General features: G+C 40.5%; 1 protein-coding gene across 2 annotated transcripts in view; it reads right to left on the reverse strand.

The window, feature by feature from the left end:
- LOC116561581 (ankyrin repeat domain-containing protein 62-like) overlaps nucleotides 1-22767 on the reverse strand; it is a 96158-nt gene that overhangs the window by 53115 nt on the left and 20276 nt on the right. For both annotated transcript variants that reach the window (XM_032293467.1, XM_032293468.1), the window contains exon 8: nucleotides 1226-1259. In XM_032293467.1, the coding sequence (XP_032149358.1) occupies nucleotides 1226-1259 (34 nt within the window). The remainder of the gene's footprint in view (nucleotides 1-1225; nucleotides 1260-22767) is intronic.

Genomic DNA, 22767 nt, shown 5'->3' on the forward strand with positions numbered 1-22767 from the left:
TTTCTTAAACTCCTACTCTTATCTAATTCAGTGTCTTTGGCCTCCCCCTGCTAGTTCCATTCTTATCCACTTCCATTAAGGTTCACCAGCTCATTCCATTCTCATCATCTTCCATTGGGATCACTAGACCCACTCTCCCTTTTCTATTATTAAAATACTGACAGGATGGTATACAAGAGGACTAGGCTTTGAACTAAGGAATTTGAGTTCAAATCTCATTTAGGCTACAAAGTGTTCCCAAAGAAATTATTTACTATCTTTGAGTTTCAGGGTCTTCACCTGAACAACCACTTGTCTGGGACGTTAAACACAGAATGAAGTACTAGATATTTTATTTAGTCTCTAATATCCCTTAAAATCCTGAAATTCGATGTGCTTTTGATTCTGTATATTGAAAAATTGAGAATATTTAGCTGGCATGAGCACAGTCATAGAAAAAAAACACAACAAGAAAAGCAGAGAAGAAACAAACAAACAAACAAAAAATCAAGAAAAGAATACAGAAAACTCACAGGGAAAAAATGGACTTTGGAGAAAAAGAAAAAGCTTCATGGAACTAAACAACGTACTTGCCTAAAGGAAAAACCAAACAGGGAAGTCAGAAAGTAGAGAAATCAATTAACATTTCCTTTGAATGTGAGCAAAATATAATTAACATAACATGGTCTATATGCAGACCACTTACAGCAAAATATTTCTCTCCAGGACTTGGCTGATGTTGCTTATGGAAAACAACCTAGGGTTGCTAAGTGAGATCTACCTTAAAAACCTTGATGGTAAAAATAAGTTGCTGGTTACCACTGCAATTATCAGGTATGTTAGGACAAATTTCTGAACTAACCAAGTTTCTAAGGAGAGTGTTGACATAAAACAAAATGTAACTTTCTGAACAGATCTGATTTTGACCTGTACCTTGATTCCATTGCTGCACAGGTCTTAAGAGAAGTGATCTGGGGACCAGGCAGGCTCATGGTCAAATCATGGGTTGGCTACTTGTTAATTACAAGATCATGGGCTAATTATGCAATCTCTCTAAATCGTGGATACCTAATTATTTAAAAAGCAGTTGATAACAGCACAGCTACTTGCAAAGCTATATGAGAACTACAGGAGATGATAAATGTGAAGCACATAAGCCCAGTATAAAACACCCAACAGTTATTAGTTTCTTTTCTCTGCAGTCCTTTAGATTACATATCATTTTTCAAAATCTGTAAAATCCTACCTGTTCATGCAGTCTTCAGTGGTAGCAGCATGCACTATTAAAGAAAAATATATACATTTTAAATCAAAAATAGAAAAACATAAATTATTAGAATCATAAGCGAGTATCGTAGCACATGGCTGTAATTCCAGATACTACTCAGGAGGCTGAGATGGGAGGATCACTTGAGCCCAGGAGTTCAAGGCCAGCCTGGGTAACACAGCAAAAGTCTACCTTCATTTAAAAACTCCTGAAAGATGACTGATAAACAGAACTCCAGCGCACAACACCCAGCAAGAGAGATGCAAAAATCCAGAGATTTCCTAGCTCCAGCCAAGGTACCAGGTGCATTTTAATGGGTCTGGTCCGATGGTGAACAAAGCCCACTCAGGGCAGACCAAAACGGGGAGGGGTGCTGCTTCACCCAGAAAGTGCATCTGACCGGCAAGTGGGAGGCTCTCCCTCTGGCACTCTGGTCCAGATACAGCGCTTCCTCTAAAGCCTCAGCAATACACAGAACAGGGGATATTTGCCAGTCAAGCACCAGGAATTACAAGCATGGAGTTGAGTAAGAGCCTGAAGACTGAGCTATCATCCCCTCCCACTGCCCAGAGAGAGAGGGAGCTGTAAGCAGGAGCAGCTGGGCAGGTGCCTACCCCATGACTGGAGAGAGAGGAAGCTGAAAGGGGGAGATGGCTGGATGTGGCTGGGCGGGTCCCTCCCCTACCCCATAAACCCGAGGGCTGAAGCTCTGACTCTAGTGGGTTGCACAGTCACTGCCACAGCCTGAGATGAACCCTGAATGATCTAGCCCAGTGGAGGAAGGGCATAACCCACCACTAGAGCGGTGGGACTCGGCTACATGTTTTAACAAAAAACACAGGACACCTACGTAGCAACAGGACAGCATTCTTGACAACGCAGCACCTACAGGTCAGCGGAATAGGCAGACCTAGTCTCCTACTATCAACAAAAAAGACACAGGAAGCTTTCCTAGTAACCTGAAGGAGTCCCTAGACCCCAGCAGCGCCTCCACAGGCAGATAAGCGAACTCATCAAGCAGCTCCCTGACACCACAGCCAGGTACATCCACAAAGATGGAAAAAAACCAGCGCAAAAAAGATGAAACCAACAAAGACCAGAACACCTCTTCTCCTTCAAGGGATCACAACTCCTCAACAACACAGGATCACAACTTGACCGAGGAGTGTGATGAATTGACAGAAACAGGCTTCAGAAGGTGGATAAAAAATTTTTTTTCTGAGCTAAAGGAACACGTTCTAACTCAATGCAAAGAAACCAAACACCTTGAAAAAAGGTTAGAAGAAATGCTAACTAGAACAACCAACTTAGAGAAGAACATAAACAACTTGATGGAGTTGAAAAGCACAGCACAAGAACTAGGCGAAGCAAACACAAGTTTTAATAGCTGAATCGATCAGGCAGAAGAAATGATATCAGACATTGGAGATCAACTCAATGAAATAAAAAGAGAAGGCAAGAGGAGAAAAAAGAGTGAAAAGAAATGAACTAAGCCTCCAAGAAATATGGGATTATGTGAAAAGACCTAATCTACGCTTGATTGGTGTACCTGAATATGATGGGGAGAATGAATTCAAGCTGGAAAACACGCTCCAGGTTATTATCCAGAAGAACTTCCCAAGCCTAGCAAGGCAGTCCAAATTTCAAATTCAAGAAACACAGAGAACTCCACAAAATATTCCTGAAGCAGAGTAAACCCAAGGAACATAATCATCAGATTCACCAGGGTTGAAATGAAGGAAAAAATGCTAAGCGCAGCCAGAGAGAAAGGTCAGGTCACCCACAGAGGGAAGCCCATCAGACTCACAGCAGATCTCTCAGCAGAAACCCTACAAGCCAGAAGAGAGTGGGGGCCAATATTCAACATCCTTAAAGAAAAGAACTTTCAACCCAGAATCTCATATCCAGCCAAACTAAGCTTCATAAGTGAGGGAGAAATAAAATCCTTTACGGACAAGCAATTATTGAGAGATTTTGTTGCCACCAGATCTGCCCTACAAGAGCTCCTGAAAGAAACACTAAGCACAGAAAGGAACAAATACCAGACACAGCAAAAGCAAAACAGCTGGCAAAAACCAAAAATGCAATGAAGAAAATGAGGCAACAAACGGGAAAGAAAACCAGCCAGTAACAAAATGCCAGGATGAAATTCACATATAACGTTAACATTGGATGTAAATGGCCTAAATGCCCTGATAAAAAGACACAGACTGGCATACTGAATAAAAAGTCAGAACCCATTGGTGTGCTGTACTCAGGAAACCCACCTCACATAGAAAACACATATAGACTCAAAATAAATGGATGGAACAAGATTTACCAATCAAATGGAGAACAAAAAAAAGCAGGGGTTACAATCCTAGTCTCTGATAAAATGGACTTCAAACCAACAAAGATCAAAAGAGACAAAGAAGGACACTACATAATGGTAAAAGGATCAATCAAACAGGAAGAGCTAACTATTCTAAATATATATGCCACCAACACAGGAGCACCCAGATACATAAAGCAAGTTCTTAACAACATAAAACAAGATTTAGACTCCCACACAATAATAGTGGGAGACTTCAAAACTCCACTGTCAATGTTAGACAGATGAATGAGACAGAAAATTAACAAGGATATCCAGGATTTGAATGCAGAGCTGTACCAAGCGGACCGAATTAGACATATACAGAATGCTCCACCCCAAATCCACAGAATATACATTTTTCTTAGCACCACATTGCACTTACTCTAAAATTGACCACATCATTGGAAGGAAATCACTCCTCAGCAAATGCAAAAGAACAGAAATCATAACAGTCTATCAGACCACAGCGCAATCAGACTAGAACTCAGGATCAAGAAACACACTCAAACCAACACAACCACTTGGAAACTAAACAACTTGCTCCTGAGTGTCAACTGGATGAACAATGTAATGAAGGCAGAAATAAAGATGTTCTTTGAAACCAACCAGAATGAAGATACAACTTACCAGAATCTCTGGGACACCTTTAAAGCAGTGTTGAAAGGGAAATTTATAGCAATAAATCCCACCAGAGAAGAGAGGAAAGATCTAAAATCGACACCGTATCATCAAAATTGAAAGGGCTAGAGGAGCAAGATAAAAAAAAAATCAAAAGATGGCAGAAGACAAGAAATAAATAAGATCAGAGAAGAACTGAAGGAGATAGAGATACAAAAAAAAATTCAAAAAATCAATAAATACAGGAGCTGGATTTTTGAAAAGATCAACAAAATAGACAGACCACTAGCCAGATTAATAAAAAAGGGAGAAGAATCAAATAGATGCAATAAAAAATGATAAAGGGATTATCACCACTGATCCCACAGAAATACAAACTACCATCAGAGATTACTACAAACAGCTCTACTCACATAAACCAGTAAACCAGGAAGAAATGGATAAATTCCTAGACACTTGTACGCTACCAAGACTAAACCAGGAGGAAGTTGAAACCATGAATAGACCAATAACAAGGGCTGAAGTAGAGATAGAAATCAATAGCCTACCAACCAAAAAAAGTCCAGGTCCAGATGGATTCACAGTCGAACTCTACCAGACGTACAAAGAGGAGCTGGTTCCATTCCTTCTGAAACGGTATCAAACAATACAAAAGGAGGGAATCCTCCCTAACTCATTTTATGAGACCAACATCATCTTGATACCAAAACCAGATAGAGACTCAACTAAAAAAAAAAAAAACTTCAAGCCAATATCTATGATGAACATAGATGCAAAAATCTTCAATAAAATACTGGCAAACAGATTGCAACAGCACATCAAGAAGCTTATCCATCAGGACCATGTAGGCTTCATCCCAGGGATGCAAGGCTGGTTCAACATATGCAAATCCATAAATGTCATACATCACATAAATGGAACCAAAGACAAAGACCACATGATTTTCTCAATAGATGCATAGGGATCGGGAGAAGATGGCCAACTAGGAACAGCTCAGGATTGCAGCTCCCAGTGAAAGTGCAGAGGATGAGTGGATGCCGCATTTCCAGATGGATTTTTATTGCCCACAGACCAGGAGATTCCCAGGCAGAGGAGCCCCCCGGGTTGCCAGCGTGGCTGTTTCGGCTGGCGCGGCTGTTTTGGCCTGCATGGCTGCTTTCCCCACGCCCTGGTGCGGTGGATCTCTGGACAAAAGACATTGGTCCGGGTGCCCTCTTAGCTGGTGATTGGAGCCCTGAGATGGCAGAGTGGCCCATTCATCTGAAATAGCGAGCCAGGCCAGGAGATTACTAGGCAAAAAAACCACCAGGAATCTCAGCAACGCTGTTTCAGCCGGCTCAGTGAGTTGCGACACGGGAGATCCTGGCGCCTTTTCAACAGGTGACTGGAACACTGGGAGAGAGTTGACCGTTCAACAACAACAACAAAAAAAGACTCTGAGTCAGGGAGCCAGGTGATCAGGCTCGGCTGGTCCGACCCCGCCACCCAGTAATTGAAAACGTTCTGGGTTGAGAGTTTCACAGCAAGCAGAGCTGAACCTGGGACATTCAGGCTCTGTGGGGGAGGGGCATCCGCCATTACTGAGATACTCCACCCCTACGGAGGCAGTCTGACCATCGCTGAGGCAGCCGCTGTTGATGAGGCAGCCCGCCATTGCCGAGGCAACTGGCCACTACAGAGAGAGTCCACCATAACACAGGTGGGCCACCATTGCCAAGGCAGTTGTAACTACACCCATGTAAACAGGACTGCAGGGAAGATCACATGGCAGCTAGGCAGAGCTCACAGCAGCTCAGCAAAGCCTCTGCAGGCAGACAGTGACTAGGCTGCCTCCTTGATAGGCAGGGCAGCCCTGAAAAAAAAAAAAGCAGCAGCACAATGGAAACTGATAAATAAAGCCAAAACTCCCTGGGACAGAGCACGGGGGGGGGGGGGAGGGGGGAAGGGAGTTTATGAATTCTGCTTCAGCAGACCTAAATGTACCTGCCCAGCAACTCTGAATGAACAACAGAGCTCACAAGTCAGGACATGAGCTCCAATAAAGGACAGACTGTCTCCTCAAGCAGCTCCCTGACCCCCATATAACCAAAGAGTCACCTCATAAAGGAGAGAACAGACTGATATTTGGAGGGCATCTTTTTGGGGCAAAGATAGCAGAAGAGGAAACTGGTAGCAACCCTTACTGTTCTGCAGCTGCTGCAGGTGATCCTCTGGCAAGCAGGGACTGGAGTGGACCTCAGCAGTCCTACAGCAGAGGGGTAAGAATGTTAGAAGGAAAGCTAAGAAAAAGAAGTAACTTCACCATCCACAAACTGGAAGTTCAGTAACAGACCCAATGTGAAAGCCAGTAACTACAAAGACAACAGGTGGATAAACCCACAAAGATGGGAAGAAACCAGTGCAAAAAGGATGAAAACACCCGAAACCAGAACACCTCTCCTCCTAAAAGGGATCACAACTCCTCACCAGCAAGGGAACAAGGCTGGATGGAGAAGGAGTGTGATGAAATGACAGAATCAGACTTCAGAAGATGGATAATAAGAAACTACAGTGAGCTAAAAGAACATGTTCTAACCCAATGCAAAGAAACTAAGAACCTTGAAAAAAGATTTGACGAAATGCTAATGACATGGACAATATAGAGAGAAATGTAAGTCAATTGATGGAGCTGAAAAACACAAACGAGAACTTCGCGAAGCATGCACAAGTTTCAACAGCCGAATTGACCAAGGAGAATAAAGGATATCGGAGGTCGAAGATCAACTCAACGAAAAGGCAAGAATAGAGAAAAAAGGGTAAAAAGGAATGAACAAAGTCCCCAAGAAATGTGGGACTATGGGAAAAGACCTAATCTACGTTACATAGGTGTATCTGAATGTGACGAAGAGAATGAATCCAAGTTGGAAAATACTCTTCAGGATGCTATCAAGGAAAACTTCCCCAACCTAGCAAGGCAGGCCAATATTCAAGTCCAGGTAATACAGAGAACACCATAAAGATATTCCTCACGAAGAGCAACCCCATGGCACATAATCGTCAGATTCACCTGGGTTAAAATGAAGGAGAAAATGCTAAGGGCAGCCAGCGAGAAAGGTTGGGTTACCCACAAGGGAAGCCCATCAGACTCACAGCAGATCTCTCAGCAGAAAGCCTACAAGCCAGAAGAGAGTGGGGGCCAATATTCAACATCCTTAAAGAAAAGAACTTTCAACCCAGAATCTCCTATCCAGCCAAACTAAGCTTCATAAGTGAAGGAAAAATAAAATCCTTTGTGAACAACCAGGTACTCAGAGTTTTCATCACCACCAGGCCTGCTTCACAAGAGATCCTGAAAGAGGCTCTACACATATAAAGGAATGACCAGTACCAGCCACTCCAAAAACATACCAAATGGTAAAGAGCATCAACACAATCAAGAATCTGCATCAACTAACAAATAAAACAGCCAGCTAGCATCAAAAAGGCAGTATCAAATTCACACATAACAATATTATCCCTAAATGTAAATGGACTAAAGGCCCCAGTCAAAAGACACAGAAAATTAACAAGGATATCCAGGACTTCAACTCAGAACTGGAACAAGCAAACCTAAAAGACATTTACAGAACTCTCCAACCCAAATACACAGAATATACATTCTTCTCAGCACCACATCACACCTACTCTAAAATTGACTGCATAATTGGAAATAAATCACTCCTCAGCAAATACAAAAGAACGGAAATCATAACAAACAGTCTCGCAGACCACAGTGCAATTGAGTTAGAACTCAGAATGCAGAAACTAACTCAGAACCGCACAGCTTCATGGAAACTGAACAACTGGCTCTTGAACGTTGACTGAATAAACAATGAAATGAAGGCAGAAATAAAGATGTTTTTAAAACCAACGAGAACGAAGGCAGAACATATCAGAATCTCTGGGACACATTTAAAGCAGTCTCTAGAGGAAAATATATAGCAATAAGTGCCCACATGAGAAGAAAGGAGAGATCTAAAATTGAAACCCTAGCATCAAAATTGAAAGAGCTAGAGGAGCAAGATCAAAAAAACTCAAATCCTAGCAGAAGACAAGAAATAACTAAGATGAGGGCACAACTGAAGGAGATAGAGACACAAGAAACCCTTCAAAAAAATCAATAAATCCAGGAGCTGGTTTTTTGAAAAGATCAACAAAATAGACAGACCACTAGCCAGATTAATAAAAAAGAAGAGAATAATCAAATTGATGCAAAAAAAAAAAAATAAAGGGGATATCACCACAGATTCCACAGAAATTGAAACCATCATCAGAGATTATTACAAACAACTCTATGCACATAAACTAGTAAACCTGGAAGAAATGGACAAATTCCTGGACACTTGTCTCCTCCCAAGCCTAAACCAAGAAGAAGTTTAAACCCTGTATAGACCAATAGAAAGGTCAGAAGTTGAGGCAGCAATTAACAGTACACCACCTAAAAAAAGCCCAGGTTCAGCTGGGTTCAAAGCCGAATTCTACCAGACATACAAAGAGGAGCTGGTACCATGCCTTCTGAAACTATCTCCAAATAATCCAAAAAGAGGGAATCCTTCCCAAATCATTTTATGAGACCAACATCATCCTGATACCAAAACCTGGCAGAGACTCAACAAGAAAAGAAAACTTCCGGCCAATATCCATGACGAACATACATGCAAAAATCTACAATAAAATACTGGCAAGCCGATTGCTACAGTATATCAAAACGCTTACCCACCATGATCACGTAGGATTCATCACGGGGATGCAAGGCTGGTTCAACATATGCAAGCATATAAACATAATTCACCACACAAACAGAACCAAAAACAAAAAGCACATGATTATCTCAATTAATGCAGAGAAGGCCTTTGACAAAATTCAACAGCCTTTTATGCTAAAAAAATCTCAATAAACCAGGTATTGATGGAAGGTATTTCAAAATAAAAAAAGCTATTTATGACAAACCAACAGCCAATATCATACTGAATGGGCAAAAACTGGAAGCATTCCCTTTGAAATCTGGCACTAGACAAGGATGCCCTTTCTCACCACTCCTATTCAATACATTAGTGGAAATTCTAGCCAGGGCAATCAGGTAAGAAAAAGAAATAAAGGGTATTCGAATAGGAAAGGAGAAAGCCAAATTGTCTGTATTTGCAGAAGACATAATTGTATATCTAGAAGACTCCATTACCTCCACCCAAAATCTCCTGAAACTCATAAGCAACTTCACCAAGTCTCAGGATACAAAATCAATGTGTAAAAATCACAAGCATTCCTATACACCAATAGCAGACTTAAAGAGAGCCAAATCAAGAATGAACTGCCATTCACAATAGCAACAAAGATAATAAAATACCTAGAAATACAACTAACAAAGAAGGTAAAGGACCTTTTAAAGGAGAACTACAAACCACTGCTCAACAAAATAAGACACAAACAGATGAAGAAACATTCCATGTTCATGGTTCGGAAAAATCAATATTGTGGAAATGGCCATAATGCCCAAAGTGATTTACAGATTCAACACTATCCCCATCAAGCTACCAACGACCTTCTTTACAGAACTGGAAAAAACCACCTTAAACTTCATACAGAACCAAAAGAGAGCTCACATAGCCAAGTCAATTCTAAGCAAAAAGAACAAAGCAGGAGGCATCACACTACCGGAGATCAAACTATACTACAAGACTACAGTAATCAAAACAGCATGGTACTAGTACCAAAACAAAAGATATAGACCAATGGAACAGAACAGAGGCCTCGGAGGCAACACAACGTATCTACAACCATCTGATCCTTGACAAACCAGACAAAAACAAGCAATGGGGAAAGGATTCCCTGTTTCATAAATGGTGTTGGGAAAACTGGCTAGCCACGTGCAGAATGCAGAAAGTGGACCCCTTCCTGATGCCTTACAATAAAATTAACTCAAGATGAATTAAAGACTTAAACATAAGACCCAACACCATAAAAACCCTAGAAGAAAATCTGGGCAAAACCATTCACGACATAGGCGTAGGCAAGGACTTCATGACCAAAACACCAAAAGCATTGGCAACAAAAGCCAAAATAGACAAATGGGACCTAATCAAACTCCATAGCTTCTGCATGGCAAAAGAAACAGTCATTAGAGTGAATCGGCAACCAACAGAATGGGAAAAAATTTTTGCAGTCTACCCATCTGACAAAGGGCTGATATCCAGAATCTACAAAGAACTAAAACAGATTTAGAAGAAAAAAACAAACAACACCATTGAAAAGTGGGTGAAGGACATGAACAGACACTTTACCAAAGAAGACATTCATGAGGCCAACAAACATGAAAAAATGCTCATCATCACTGGTCATTAGAGAAATGCAAATCAAAAATACATTGAGATACCATCTGATGCCAGTTAGAATGGCGATCATTAAAAAATCTGGAGACAACAGATGCTGGAGAGGATGTGGAGAAATAGAAACACTTTTACACTGTTGGTGGGAGTGTAAAGTAGTTCAACCATTGTGGAAGACGGTGTGGCAATTCCTTAAGGACTTAGAAATAGAAATTCCATTTGACCCAGCAATCCCATTACTGGGTATATATCCAAAGGATTATAAATCATTCTACTATAAGGACACATGCACAAGAATGTTTATGGCAGCACTGTTTATGACATCAAAGACCTGGAACCAACCCAAATGCCCATCGATGATAGACTGGACAGGGAAAATGTGGTACATATACACCATGGAATATTATGCAGCCATCAAAAATGATGAGTTCGTGTCCTTTGTAGGGACATGGATGAACCTGGAAACCATCATTCTCAGCAAACTCACACAAGAACAGAAAATCAAACACCGCATGTTCTCACTCATAGGCGGGTGTTGAACAATGAGAACGCATGGACACAGGGAGAGGAGCACTACACACTGGGGTCTGTTGGGGGGAAATTGGGGAGGGACAAGGGGTGGGGAGGTGGGGAGAGATAGCATGGGGAGAAATGTCAGATATAGGTGAAGGGGAGGAAGGCAGCAAATCATAGTGCCATTTGGGTACCTATGCAACAATCTTGCATGTTCTTCACATGTACCCAAAAACCTAAAATGCAATAAAAAAAATTAAAATAAAAATAGATGCAGAGAAGGCCTTCAATAATATTCAACAGCTCTTCATGCTAAAAACTCTCAACAAACTAGATATTGACAGAACATATAAAATGATAAAAGCTATATATGACAAACTACAGCCAATATCATACTGAATGGGCAAAAGCTGGAAGAATTCTCTTTGAAATCAGGCACTAGACAAGGATGCCCTCTCTTACCACTCCTATTCAACATAGTATTGGAAGTTCCAGCCAGAGCAATCAGGCAAGAAAAAGAAATAAAGGGTATTCAATTAGGGAAGGAGGAAGTCAAATTGTCTCTATTTGCAGATGGCATGATTATATATCTAGAAGACCCCATCGTCTCAGCTCAATGTATTCTCAAACTGATAAGCAACTTCAGCAAAGTCTCAGGATACAAAATCGATGTGCAAAAATCACAAGCATTCTTATATACCAATAACAGAGAAACAGAGAGACAAATCAAGAGTGAACTCCCATTCACAATTGCTACAAAGAGAATAAAATACCTAGGAATACAACTAACAAAGGATATAAAGGACCACTTCAAGGAGAACTACAAACCACTGCTCAAGGAAGTAAGAGAGGACACAAACAGATGGAGAAACATTCCATGCTCATGGTTAGGAAGAATCAATATCGTGAAAATGGCCATACTGCCCAAAGTAATCTATAAATGCAATTGTATTCCCATCAAGCTACCAATGACCTTCTTCAGAGAACTAGAAAAAACCACCTTAAACATCATATGGAATCACAAAACATCCTGCATAGCCAAGACAATACTAAGCCAAAAGAACAAAGCCGGTGGCATCACACTGCCGGCTTCAAACTATACAAGCCTACAGTAATCAAAATAGCATCATACTGGTACCAAAACAGAGACATAGACCAATGGAACAGAAGAGAGACCCCAGAAGAAACACCACACATCTACAACCATCTGATGTTTGACAAACCTGGCAAAAATAAGCAATGGGGAAAGGACTCCATGTTTAATAAATGGTGTTGGGAAAACTGGCTAGCCATGTGCAGAAAGAAGAAACTGGACCCCTACCTGTCACCTTACACTAAAATTAACTCCAGATGGATCAAAGATTCAAACATAAAACCTAACACCATAAAAACACTAGAAGAAAACGTGGGCAAAACCATCCAATACATAAGCATTGGCAAGGACTTCATGACTAAAACACCAAAAGCAATGGCAATAAAAGCCAGGATAGACAAATGGGATCTAAATAAAATCCACAGTTTCTGTACAGCAAAAGAAACCATCATTAGAGTGAACTGGCAACCAACAGAATGGGAAAAATTTTTGCAATCTACCCATCTGACAAAGGGCTAATATCCAGAATCTACAAAGAACTAAAACAGATATACAAGAAAAAATCAAACAATACCATTGAAAAGTGGGTGAAGGATATGAACAGACACTTTTCAAAAGAGGACATATATGAGGCCAACAAACATATGAAAAAATGCTCATCATCACTGATCATTAGAGAAATGCAAATCAAAACCACCCTGAGGTATCATCTCATGCCAGTTAGATTGGCGATCATTAAAAAATCTGGATAGGATACTGGAAAGGATGTGGAGAAAAAGGAACACTCTTACACAGTTGGTGGGAGTGTAAATTAGTTCAACCATTGTGGAAGACAGTGTGGCAATTCATGAAAGATCTAGAAATAGAAATTCCATTTGAACCAGCAATCCCACTACTGGGTATATACCCAAAGAACTATAAATCATTCTACTCTAAAGACACATGCACCCGTATGTTCATTGCAGCCCTGTGTACAATAGCAAAGACCAGGAACCAACCCAAATGCCCATCAATGATAGACTGGACAAAGAAAATGTGGTACATATACACCATGGAATACTATGCAGCCATAAAACACAAGGTGTTCATGTCCTTTGTAGGGACTTGGATGAATCTGGAAACCATCATTCTCAGCAAACTGACACAAGAACAGAAAGCCAAACACCATACGTTCTCATTCATAGGTGGGTGTTGAACGTTCTCACTCACAGGTCGTCCAGCCCTTCAGAACGTGCAACATACGTTCTCACTCATAGGTGGGTGTTGAACAAGGAGAACACATGGACTCAGGGAGAGGAGCATCACACACTGGGGACAGTTAGGGGGGTAGGGGAGAGAGAGCGGGGGTTCGGGAGGGAGGGAGTGTGGGGAGGGATAACATGGGGAGAAATGCCAGATATAGTATGCATCTAAAGTAAAAAAAAAACAAAAAACCTATACTTTTGTGCATGCTTCAGATGTTGTTGGAAGAAAAGCATAAGACTCAGATGCTTTGTTGCAAAGATTCAGATGATTTATTACAAAACATTCCTTTGGGAATATACCTGGAACCTACGCTAGAATCACTATTAATTATACCAACTGTAGGTAATTGCTATCTCCTACTTCCTCTCCTTAAATGTTCAATGTGTATTTATCAAATGCAAAGGAGAATAGAATTTATCAAAATTTTCTTCCTTACAAGTGAACCACAGTATACAATAGTCATAATCCTAACAGCCATATCAGGCTGCCAGAAAATGGTATTATTAACAGAATCAGTATCATAAGTAGACAGTGTCAAACTTACAGAGCATGATTTCTTGACAAGGGAACCAGGAGCAGTAAACCAGAGTACACAGGAGTCCCTTGTCTGCTCTATGTTTAGGAACGCAACATATGCCTTCACACCACAACAGTCATCAACACCAAAGACTTCCATGATCAAATGTGTGGGGTTTGCAATCAGTTCACCAGATGGGTGTCCTCTAATTAAATTCTGACGCTTTATACCTGTAGATAGTGTCAGATGTCACAGGTTGAGGGGTCAGTCTGACAAGGCTGCTCCCCCACACCAGCCACAAACTCTGGGCCTGCAGAACTGAACAACTGGCTTCAATTTGGGGTTCCCACGATCCCGCTTTTGGTCCAATTTATGAAAGTATCTCAGAGAACTTGGGGAAACATAGCTATCAGTTTGTTATAAAGGATATTACAATGGATGCAGATGCAGAGATGCATAGGGTGCTCCCATGGCTTACTACCCACCAGGAGCATACATGTATTCACCTATCTGGAAGCCCTCCTTACCTAGTCCTTGTGACAGTTTATGAAAACTTCATTACACAGGCAGGGCTGATTACATCAGTGGCCATTGGTGGTAAACTTAATCCAGCTCATCACACCTCCCAGGAGGCTGGCAGGGTAGGACTGGAAGTCCCAATCCTCTACTTATGCCCTGGTCTTTCTGGTGATTAGCTCCATCCTGGAACTACCTAGAAGCTGCCAGCTATCACTCAATCATTAGCATACAAAAATACATCATGTTGGAGATTCTATGCCAGAAAATGGGGTTGAATATCAAATACATATTTCACAACATCACATTGGTGGTGTTGCTTTATGTGGATTTAGTTATCCATGGTCAACCATTGTTCAAAAATATTAAATAAAAAATCTGAGAAACATACAAGTCATAGTTTTAAACTATATACCATTCTGAGTAGTTTGATGAGATCTCAAGCCATCCAGCTACAGTCTGCCCAGGACGTAAATCATCCGTTTGTCCAGTGTATCCATACTGTATATGCTATCTACTTACTAGTCACCAACATGGTCTGTTCCTAACGTCCAACCATCAATATCATCATGGCTCAGGGACCCAGGACATGCAACGCAGATGATCCTTTCTGACACACAGTCAGTCAGAAGGCCAATAATAGCCTAAGACTACAAGATGATGGCAACCTCATTTGTTTCACTTCATCTCATCACACAGGCATTATCATCTCACATTTACACAAGAAGGGTGAGTACAGTACAAAAATGTTTTCAAAGACTATATTTATATAACTTTTATTATAGTATGTTATCATTGTTCTATTTTATCATTAGCCATTGTTATTGTCTTATTATGCCTAATGTATAAAATAAACTTTATCATAGATATATATGTATTGAAAAAAATTGTATATATAGGGTGTGACACTATTTCAAGTTTCAGGAATTCACTGGGGGTCTTGGAACATATCCTCCAGAAGGGAGAATTACTGTACTTATTTTGTTGAGACACAACACAGATTCTTCATCTCTTTGGTTTAAACTGCTTGGTTTAAGATAAACACCTTATCATAAGGTTTACAGGTCTATGGGCACTGTCCTACGTTTTATAGCAAAACATAGAAAAGAGACTAGGGACAAGTATCCTTGCAAAGACTTTCCAGATACCAGTGGAGAAAAGCCTAAGAAAGACCAATGGACTTACATTAATCCTCTCCAGGTGAAGATGTTGGCAAAGTTACTTAGTTCTAGCTATTTTCTCACCCTATGCATGGTACAAACAAGCTTCAAACCCATCTGGTATTTTATCTCCCATGGAAAGAACCACATGAAAGATAATTGCCTCATGAGCTTATTCACTTTGAACCAGCCTACTCAAAGAGAATCTTACCTCCTAGTCAGAGAGAAGCTTAAGAACTCTGAGGTGGTATGGCAAGTGACCAAGGAGTACTACGTGATATGAAAAATCTACACAAACAAATTAGCCACTCACTCGAGCTACCAGGATGTGCTGATGACTGTCTCTCACCCTAGCGGGAGGAAAAAGTCTTTGTCACTTATTTATGTAAAGCAAAGTAACATGACTTTTTTGGCATTCCTCATGAGAGAATCTAGTTGTAGGTGAGCCACATTAGAATAATATAGACTGTTTTCAAATGCATCCCTCAAAGGAAGAGGGCTAGTAAGGAACATATTTATTTACCCATAGTATTCACTGTCTGGTCTTATTTCTGATTGGAAGGTGTTAAAGACTTTGTGATTCCAGTTTTATAAAGTACAGCTTCTTGAGATTGTCTCCTTCCACTGCTGGAGAGTCCACCTGAACCCACCTCATAGACCAAGATGGTCTAGTTAGTGCTTGGTAGTATACAGCACGATGTCATTTTCTTCAACCCTTCCTACTATGGGACAAATGTCTATAGAAATCATGCTTTATCGGCATGTAAAGCATATATCATCAGATCCTACATTAATAAGAAAAAAGAAAAAAAAAAACAAAAGCAAAAACAGAGGACATCTTAAATGACTACATTCAATTCCCTTGAAACATTAATTCAAATATTCAAAAGGATATCCATTGTATTATTCCCACTATATGAATATGCAGGAAAAAGCAAAGCTATAGACACAGCAGAAAGATCAGTGGTTGCCAGGGGTTAGTGAGGAGGAAGGATTGAAAAGGCAGAGTACAGAGGATTTTTAGAGCAGTGAAAATACTCTGTCTGTGATACTACAATGGTGGGTTCATTCTTTATACATGTATTTGTCCAGCCCCTCAGAACGTGCAACACCAAGCATGAACCTGCATATAACTATGGACTTTGGGTGACTATGATGTGTTAATGCAGGATCATCAGTCATTGCAAATGTGCCACTGTGGTAGGAGACAGTGATCATCGGGGAAGATATATCTGTGGAGGGTGGGGTATATGGGAAATCTGTACTTTTAATTTCACTGTGAAACTAAAACTGCTCTTAAAAAGAGTTACTCATTTTTAAAAATACCTTTACTGAATCTGCTATTCCCATATATTATTGCAAAACATAGTTGCCTTGAAAATTTGAGATTAAAGACCAAAGTAACAGAATATGGCTCTCTCCCAAACTTCAGTACATAAAGTAATTTTATGTAAGTAAATTTAAGCAAGTAATTTTAATTACATACTTAGGCAAGAAAATATTTGATAAAAATGATTGACTATTCTATCTTATTTCATAAGCATAAACAGGGATTTAACACAATATGAAACAGATCTGGACCATTTATATAATTAAAATGAAACAGATGGGATCGTCATGGCAGACAGGAGGGCAGGACTAGATTGCAGCTCCAGACAGAACAGCAGGCAGGGGCTCACAGTGTGAACTTTATTTCCAGATCAACTGCAAGAATCACCCACCAATCCCAGGAGGACCCACAAACCCTCTGAAGGAAGTGGACTGCTCCTGCAGGCCCCAGTAGATCCCCCCATAACTGTGAGTGCCCCAACTGCAGAAGTGAGAAAGGGAGACCCTCCACTCCCGAACACACACTCCCACTGGAGAAGTTGAAGGTCTGTTTGTAGGAGAAGCTTCCAACTTTACCTGGAGCTGAGTCAATTTGGAGAGACAGCAAAATACAGAGGTAGAGAAAGCAGCAGAAAGGCCCCGGGAGCTTGCTGGGTCCCCTAGCAGGCCATTCCTGCCTGGCACCACAGGAATCCAACAGGAGAGGAGCAGGAGATAAACCTCCACAGGGAGAAGGAAATCTCTAGCTATACTTTGTAACAATTTGAACAGGGTGAGAAGCCTCTTGGCTAGAACCTGGGGGAGGGCACAAATCCAATGTGTAGACTTCTCCAAGGAGGAAGACTGAAGCCCTTTTCTTTCACAGCTGGAAGGCGGGTAGCCTAGGGCAGGTTTTCAAGCCCATATGGCTCTGTGCTAAACTATGGAATGTTACAGAGGGCACAGTGGGAGTGAGATCGGCCCTTTGGGTTGCATGGGAGTTGGGTGAGACCTGTGACTGCTGGCTTTCCCCCACTTCCCTCAGAACCTGTAGGACTCAGCAGGGGCAGCCATAATCTTCCTAGGTACACAACTCCAGGGACCTGGGAATCTTACCCCCATCTTCCACAGCAGTGGCAGCAAGATCTACACAAGGAGAGTCTGAGCTCAGACACATCTAGTCCCACCCCCACTTGATGGTCCTTCCCTACCTACTCTTATAGTGTAAGACAAAAGGCATATAATCTTAAGAGTTCTAGGGCCCAGTCCACCACTAGTTCCTCCCAGTACCACCACAGATGAGGCTCTCTGGGAAGCACCACCTTTTGGCAGGAGGCCAACCAGAACAAAAATAAAGCATTAAACTACTGAAACTAAAAACCCTCGTGGAATCCATTGCATCCCCTGCCACCTCCAGTGGAACAGGTTGGTATCCATGGCTGAGAGACCCATAGACAGTTTACATCATAAGACTGTGCAGACAATCCCCAGTGCCAGCCTGGAGCCAGGCACACTTGCTGAGTGCCTAGACCCAGAAGACAGAAAATAATCACTGCAGTTTGGCTCAAAGAAAGCCACAAACATAGGAAAACGGGGAGAGTGCTACATCAAGGAACACCCCGTGCATGGGACAAGAGAAACTGAAAAAAGGATCATCACCTTGGCACACTGTCATCAGGTTATCCAAAGTTAAGACAAATGAAAAAATCTTAAGAGACAGAAGCACTAGGTAACCTATGAAGGAACACCTATCAGATTAACAGGAGATTTCTCAGCAGAAACCTTATAAGCTAGAAGGGACCGGGGCCCTATCTTCAGCCTCCTCAAACAAAACAATTATCAGCCAATAATTTTGTAGCCAGTGAAACTAAGCATCATATGTGAAGGAAAGCTACAGTCTTTTTCAGACAAACACATGCTGACAGAATTGCCATTACCAAGCCACCACTGCAAGAAAGGCCACCTCTTGAAACGAATCCTGGAAATGCATCAAAACAGAACCTCTTAGATCCCATTTGTCTAATTAAACTTAAGGGCTTCTGCACAGCAAAAGAAACTATCATTAGAGTGAACCGGCAACCAACTGAATGGGCACAAAATTTTACAAGCTACGCATCTGACAAAGGACTAATAATTAGAATCCACAAATAACTTAAACAAATTTACAAGAAAAAAACAAACAACCCTATCAAAAAGTGGGCAAAGATATGAACAGAAACTTTTCAAAAGAAGACATTTATGTAGCAAACAAACATATGAAAAAAAAGCTCATCGTCAATGGTCATTAGAGGGAAATACAAATCAAAACTGCATTGAGATACCATCTCACGCCAGTTAGAATGGTGATCATTAAAATATCAGGAGACAACAGATGCTGGAGAGGATGTGGAGAAATAGGAACGCTTTTACACTGTTGATGGCAGTGTAAATTAGTTCAACCATTGTGGAAGACAGTGTAGTGATTCATCAAGGATCTAGAAATAGAAACAGCATTTGACCCAGCAATTCCATTACTGGGTATATGCCCAAAGGATTATAAAACATTATATTATAAAGACACATGCACATGTATGTTTATTGTGGCACTGTTAACAATAGTAAAGACTTGGAACCAACCCAAATGCGTATCCATGATAGACTGAATAAAGAAAATGTGGCACACAAAGTAATTTATAGATTCAATGCTATCCCCATCAAGCTACCTATGACCCTCTTCACAGAACTGGAAAAAAACCACCTTAAACTTCATATGGAACCAAAAGAGAGCCCACATAGCCAGAACAATCCTAAGCAAAAAGAACAAAGCTGGAGGCATCACATTATCTGACTTCAAGCTATACTACAAGGATACAGTAATGAAAACAGCATGGTACTGGCATCAAAACAGAGGCCTCAGAGGCAATGCCACACATTTACAATCATCTGATCTTTGACAAACCAGAGAAAAACAAGCAATGGGGAAAGGATTCTCTGTTTAATGAATAGTGTTGGGAAAACTGGCTAGCCACGTGCAGAAGGCAGAAACTGGACCCCTTCCTGACACCTTACACTAAAATTAACTCCAGATGGATTAAAGACTTAAACATAAGACCTAACACCATAAAAACCTTAGAAGAAAACCTAGGCAAAACCATTCAGGACATAGGCCTAGACAAGGACTTCATGACCAAAACACCAAAAGCATTGGCAACAAAAGCCAAAATAGACAAATGGTATCTAAGTAAACTTCAGAGCTTCTGCACAGCAAAAGCAACAATCATAAGTGAACCAGCAACCAACAGAATGGGAAAAATGTTTGCAATCTACCCATCTGACAAAGGACTTATATGCAAAATCCACAGAGAACTAAAACAGATTTAGAAGAAAAAAACAAACCCACTCAAAACTGGGCAAAGGATATGAACAGACACTTTTCAAAAGAATACATATATGAGGCCAAAAAACACATGAAAAAAATGTTCATCATCAATGGTCATTAGAAATGTATTCTAAAAGTGTTTTCTTTAGGGATGAAATTCAAAAGGAAGCAGTAGAAGTGCTGATATCAGAACAGGCAAATGAAGAGGGAATTGCACTAAGAAAAAGAACCAAGTACTGGCTTTTCTACTGATGTCACCAGAATGCTGAGAACTAAGTATATTCAGCATATCACCTTATATTTTTCTCCATAATATTATACAAAAGATGTCAGTTTCTCCAAACTCCTGGTCTGCAAACTACACTTGTGTTCAAAACTTGAAACTGTCAAAACATGGCTGTGTTATAATTCCATGACAAAGAGAGGGTATGTGTCTGACAGCAGGTTTTAGTTGCTGCTACCATATTTAAGCTTCAAAATGTATCCACAGGAACTTATCAAGGACTTGAATATAAATGAAGTTTTTCCACAAGAAGCAGGTAAGAAAGACAATACTTTTTCTCACACATGATCTTTAGGTTTTGACAATTGTGGAAAAATGTTGGCACATGCACTTATCAGTCTAGATTATCTTCCCTGACCCCTTGTACATAGCTGCTGTAGTTACCAAAAAGTTAGGTGGGATCTTGGTAGATTTGTTCTTTCATATTTGAACACCAGAAGTATCAATCAAATCTATAGTAAACCTTACAACTCTAAAATGATTCTTTTGGAAAGGGTACCACCAAAGAGCTTTTCAAAGTTACATCCATTTTACTTTTTAGTAATCTTAATTGTTAGAATTGATATTACCTTCTTGAAATTCTCACGTTTTAAATTTCTGCAACACCATTTCCTCTGACTCCTCTCCTACATTTCTCTAGCTACTGCTCATTCTCCCTTACTCATGCCCTTTTCCTTTGGAAAATGTTGCTATGCCTAGGGTTCTGTCACTGGCTTTCTTGTCATTATACAACTTCAGCTCATTGAGATCTATGAGTTTGCTTAATAATTATAACAGGATCGTTCTATGTTGGCAACTCCCACCTCAGAGTTTCATCTCCAGCTAGAAATACCTATTATCCAATTACCTACAAAAAATATCCTCTATGATTGTTCCATTAAACTCACATTTGTCTTTCCTCTTCCCTACACTTCTCTATTCGCCTGAAATTCCCTGTTCCTCTAATATAGTATAAATGTTAGTGCACAACTTCAAAACTTATAATCTAAGATTTCTCTCTGCCATCTAACATTTTACCTTCAACAATCACTAAATCATATTAACTGTGCCTTGGATTTATATTTCCACTGCCACAAGATAAACATGTTTTTTTTTTTTTTTTGAGACGGAGTTTCACTCATGTTACCCAGGCTGGAGTGCAATGGTGCGATCTCAGCTCACCGCAACCTCCGCCTCCTGGGTTCAGGCAATTCTCCTGCCTCAGCCTCCTGAGTAGCTGGGATTACAGGCACACATCACCATGCCCAGGTAATTTTTTGTATTTTTAGTAGATGGGGTTTCACCATGTTGACCAGGATGGTCTCGATCTCTTGACCTCGTGATCCACCCGCCTCGGCCTCCCAAAGTGCTGGGATTACAGGCTTGAGCCACCGTGCCCGGCCCAAGATAAATATGTTTATATTTTTCTAGTTAAACATGACCTCTAAACTGATGTCTTTCACAAGGGAAAAACAAACTCTACCAATTATTAATATTTTCTAAAAAAAAAAAAAAAAAAAAAAAAAATAATAAAAATTTAAAAAAAAAAAAAAAAAAAAAAAAAACAGAAAAAAATGAGAGAATAAGGGCAAGAAAAAAATGAACATTTTAAAGTGAATAAACTGAGCTGCTTATAATTATTTCACCTTGGGTCAGTGAAAGCCTCATAGTAGATTAAGACTAGTGCAAAGACTGGTGATAAGGATATAGGTTTGAATATGGCCAAAGTTTCCTTTGTCTCCCAGTCTACGTGGTTACCTTTCACTAACTTCTAAGTGAGGGGTCAGCAAACTACAGGTCACAGGCCAAATCCAGCCTGCCATATGGTTTTGTACATAAACTTTTTTTGGAGCACAGTCTATCTATGCCTGCTTTCACACTTCAATGGCAGTAGTAGCTATGACAGAGACTACACAGCCTAAAATATTACCTATCTGGCCCTTTACAGAAACAGCTTGCCAATCCTTGCTTTATACCATAACCAGAATGCCCTAATCCTCAAATCTCGTGACTTCCCTTCTGAAAAATTTCTAGTGATTCTCTGCAGCAAACATTGCTGGTTCCCTATCAAGTAGCCATTCCTTATTTTTTCCAGCTGGAGAAATCCAAGTTTACCTGGATATTCATCATCCAATATCCCTCCAAGCTCCAAAAAAGAGAAATAATTATTCTAAGCAAATCACAGTAATTACATTTGCTTTTCCAGTGCCGGGTTTAGGAATGAGCAGCTGGTATAA

This window comes from Sapajus apella, unplaced genomic scaffold, assembly GCF_009761245.1.
Source record: "Sapajus apella isolate SASKATOON/1434 unplaced genomic scaffold, GSC_monkey_1.0 scaffold29, whole genome shotgun sequence".
NCBI classification, from domain to species: Eukaryota; Metazoa; Chordata; class Mammalia; order Primates; family Cebidae; genus Sapajus; species Sapajus apella.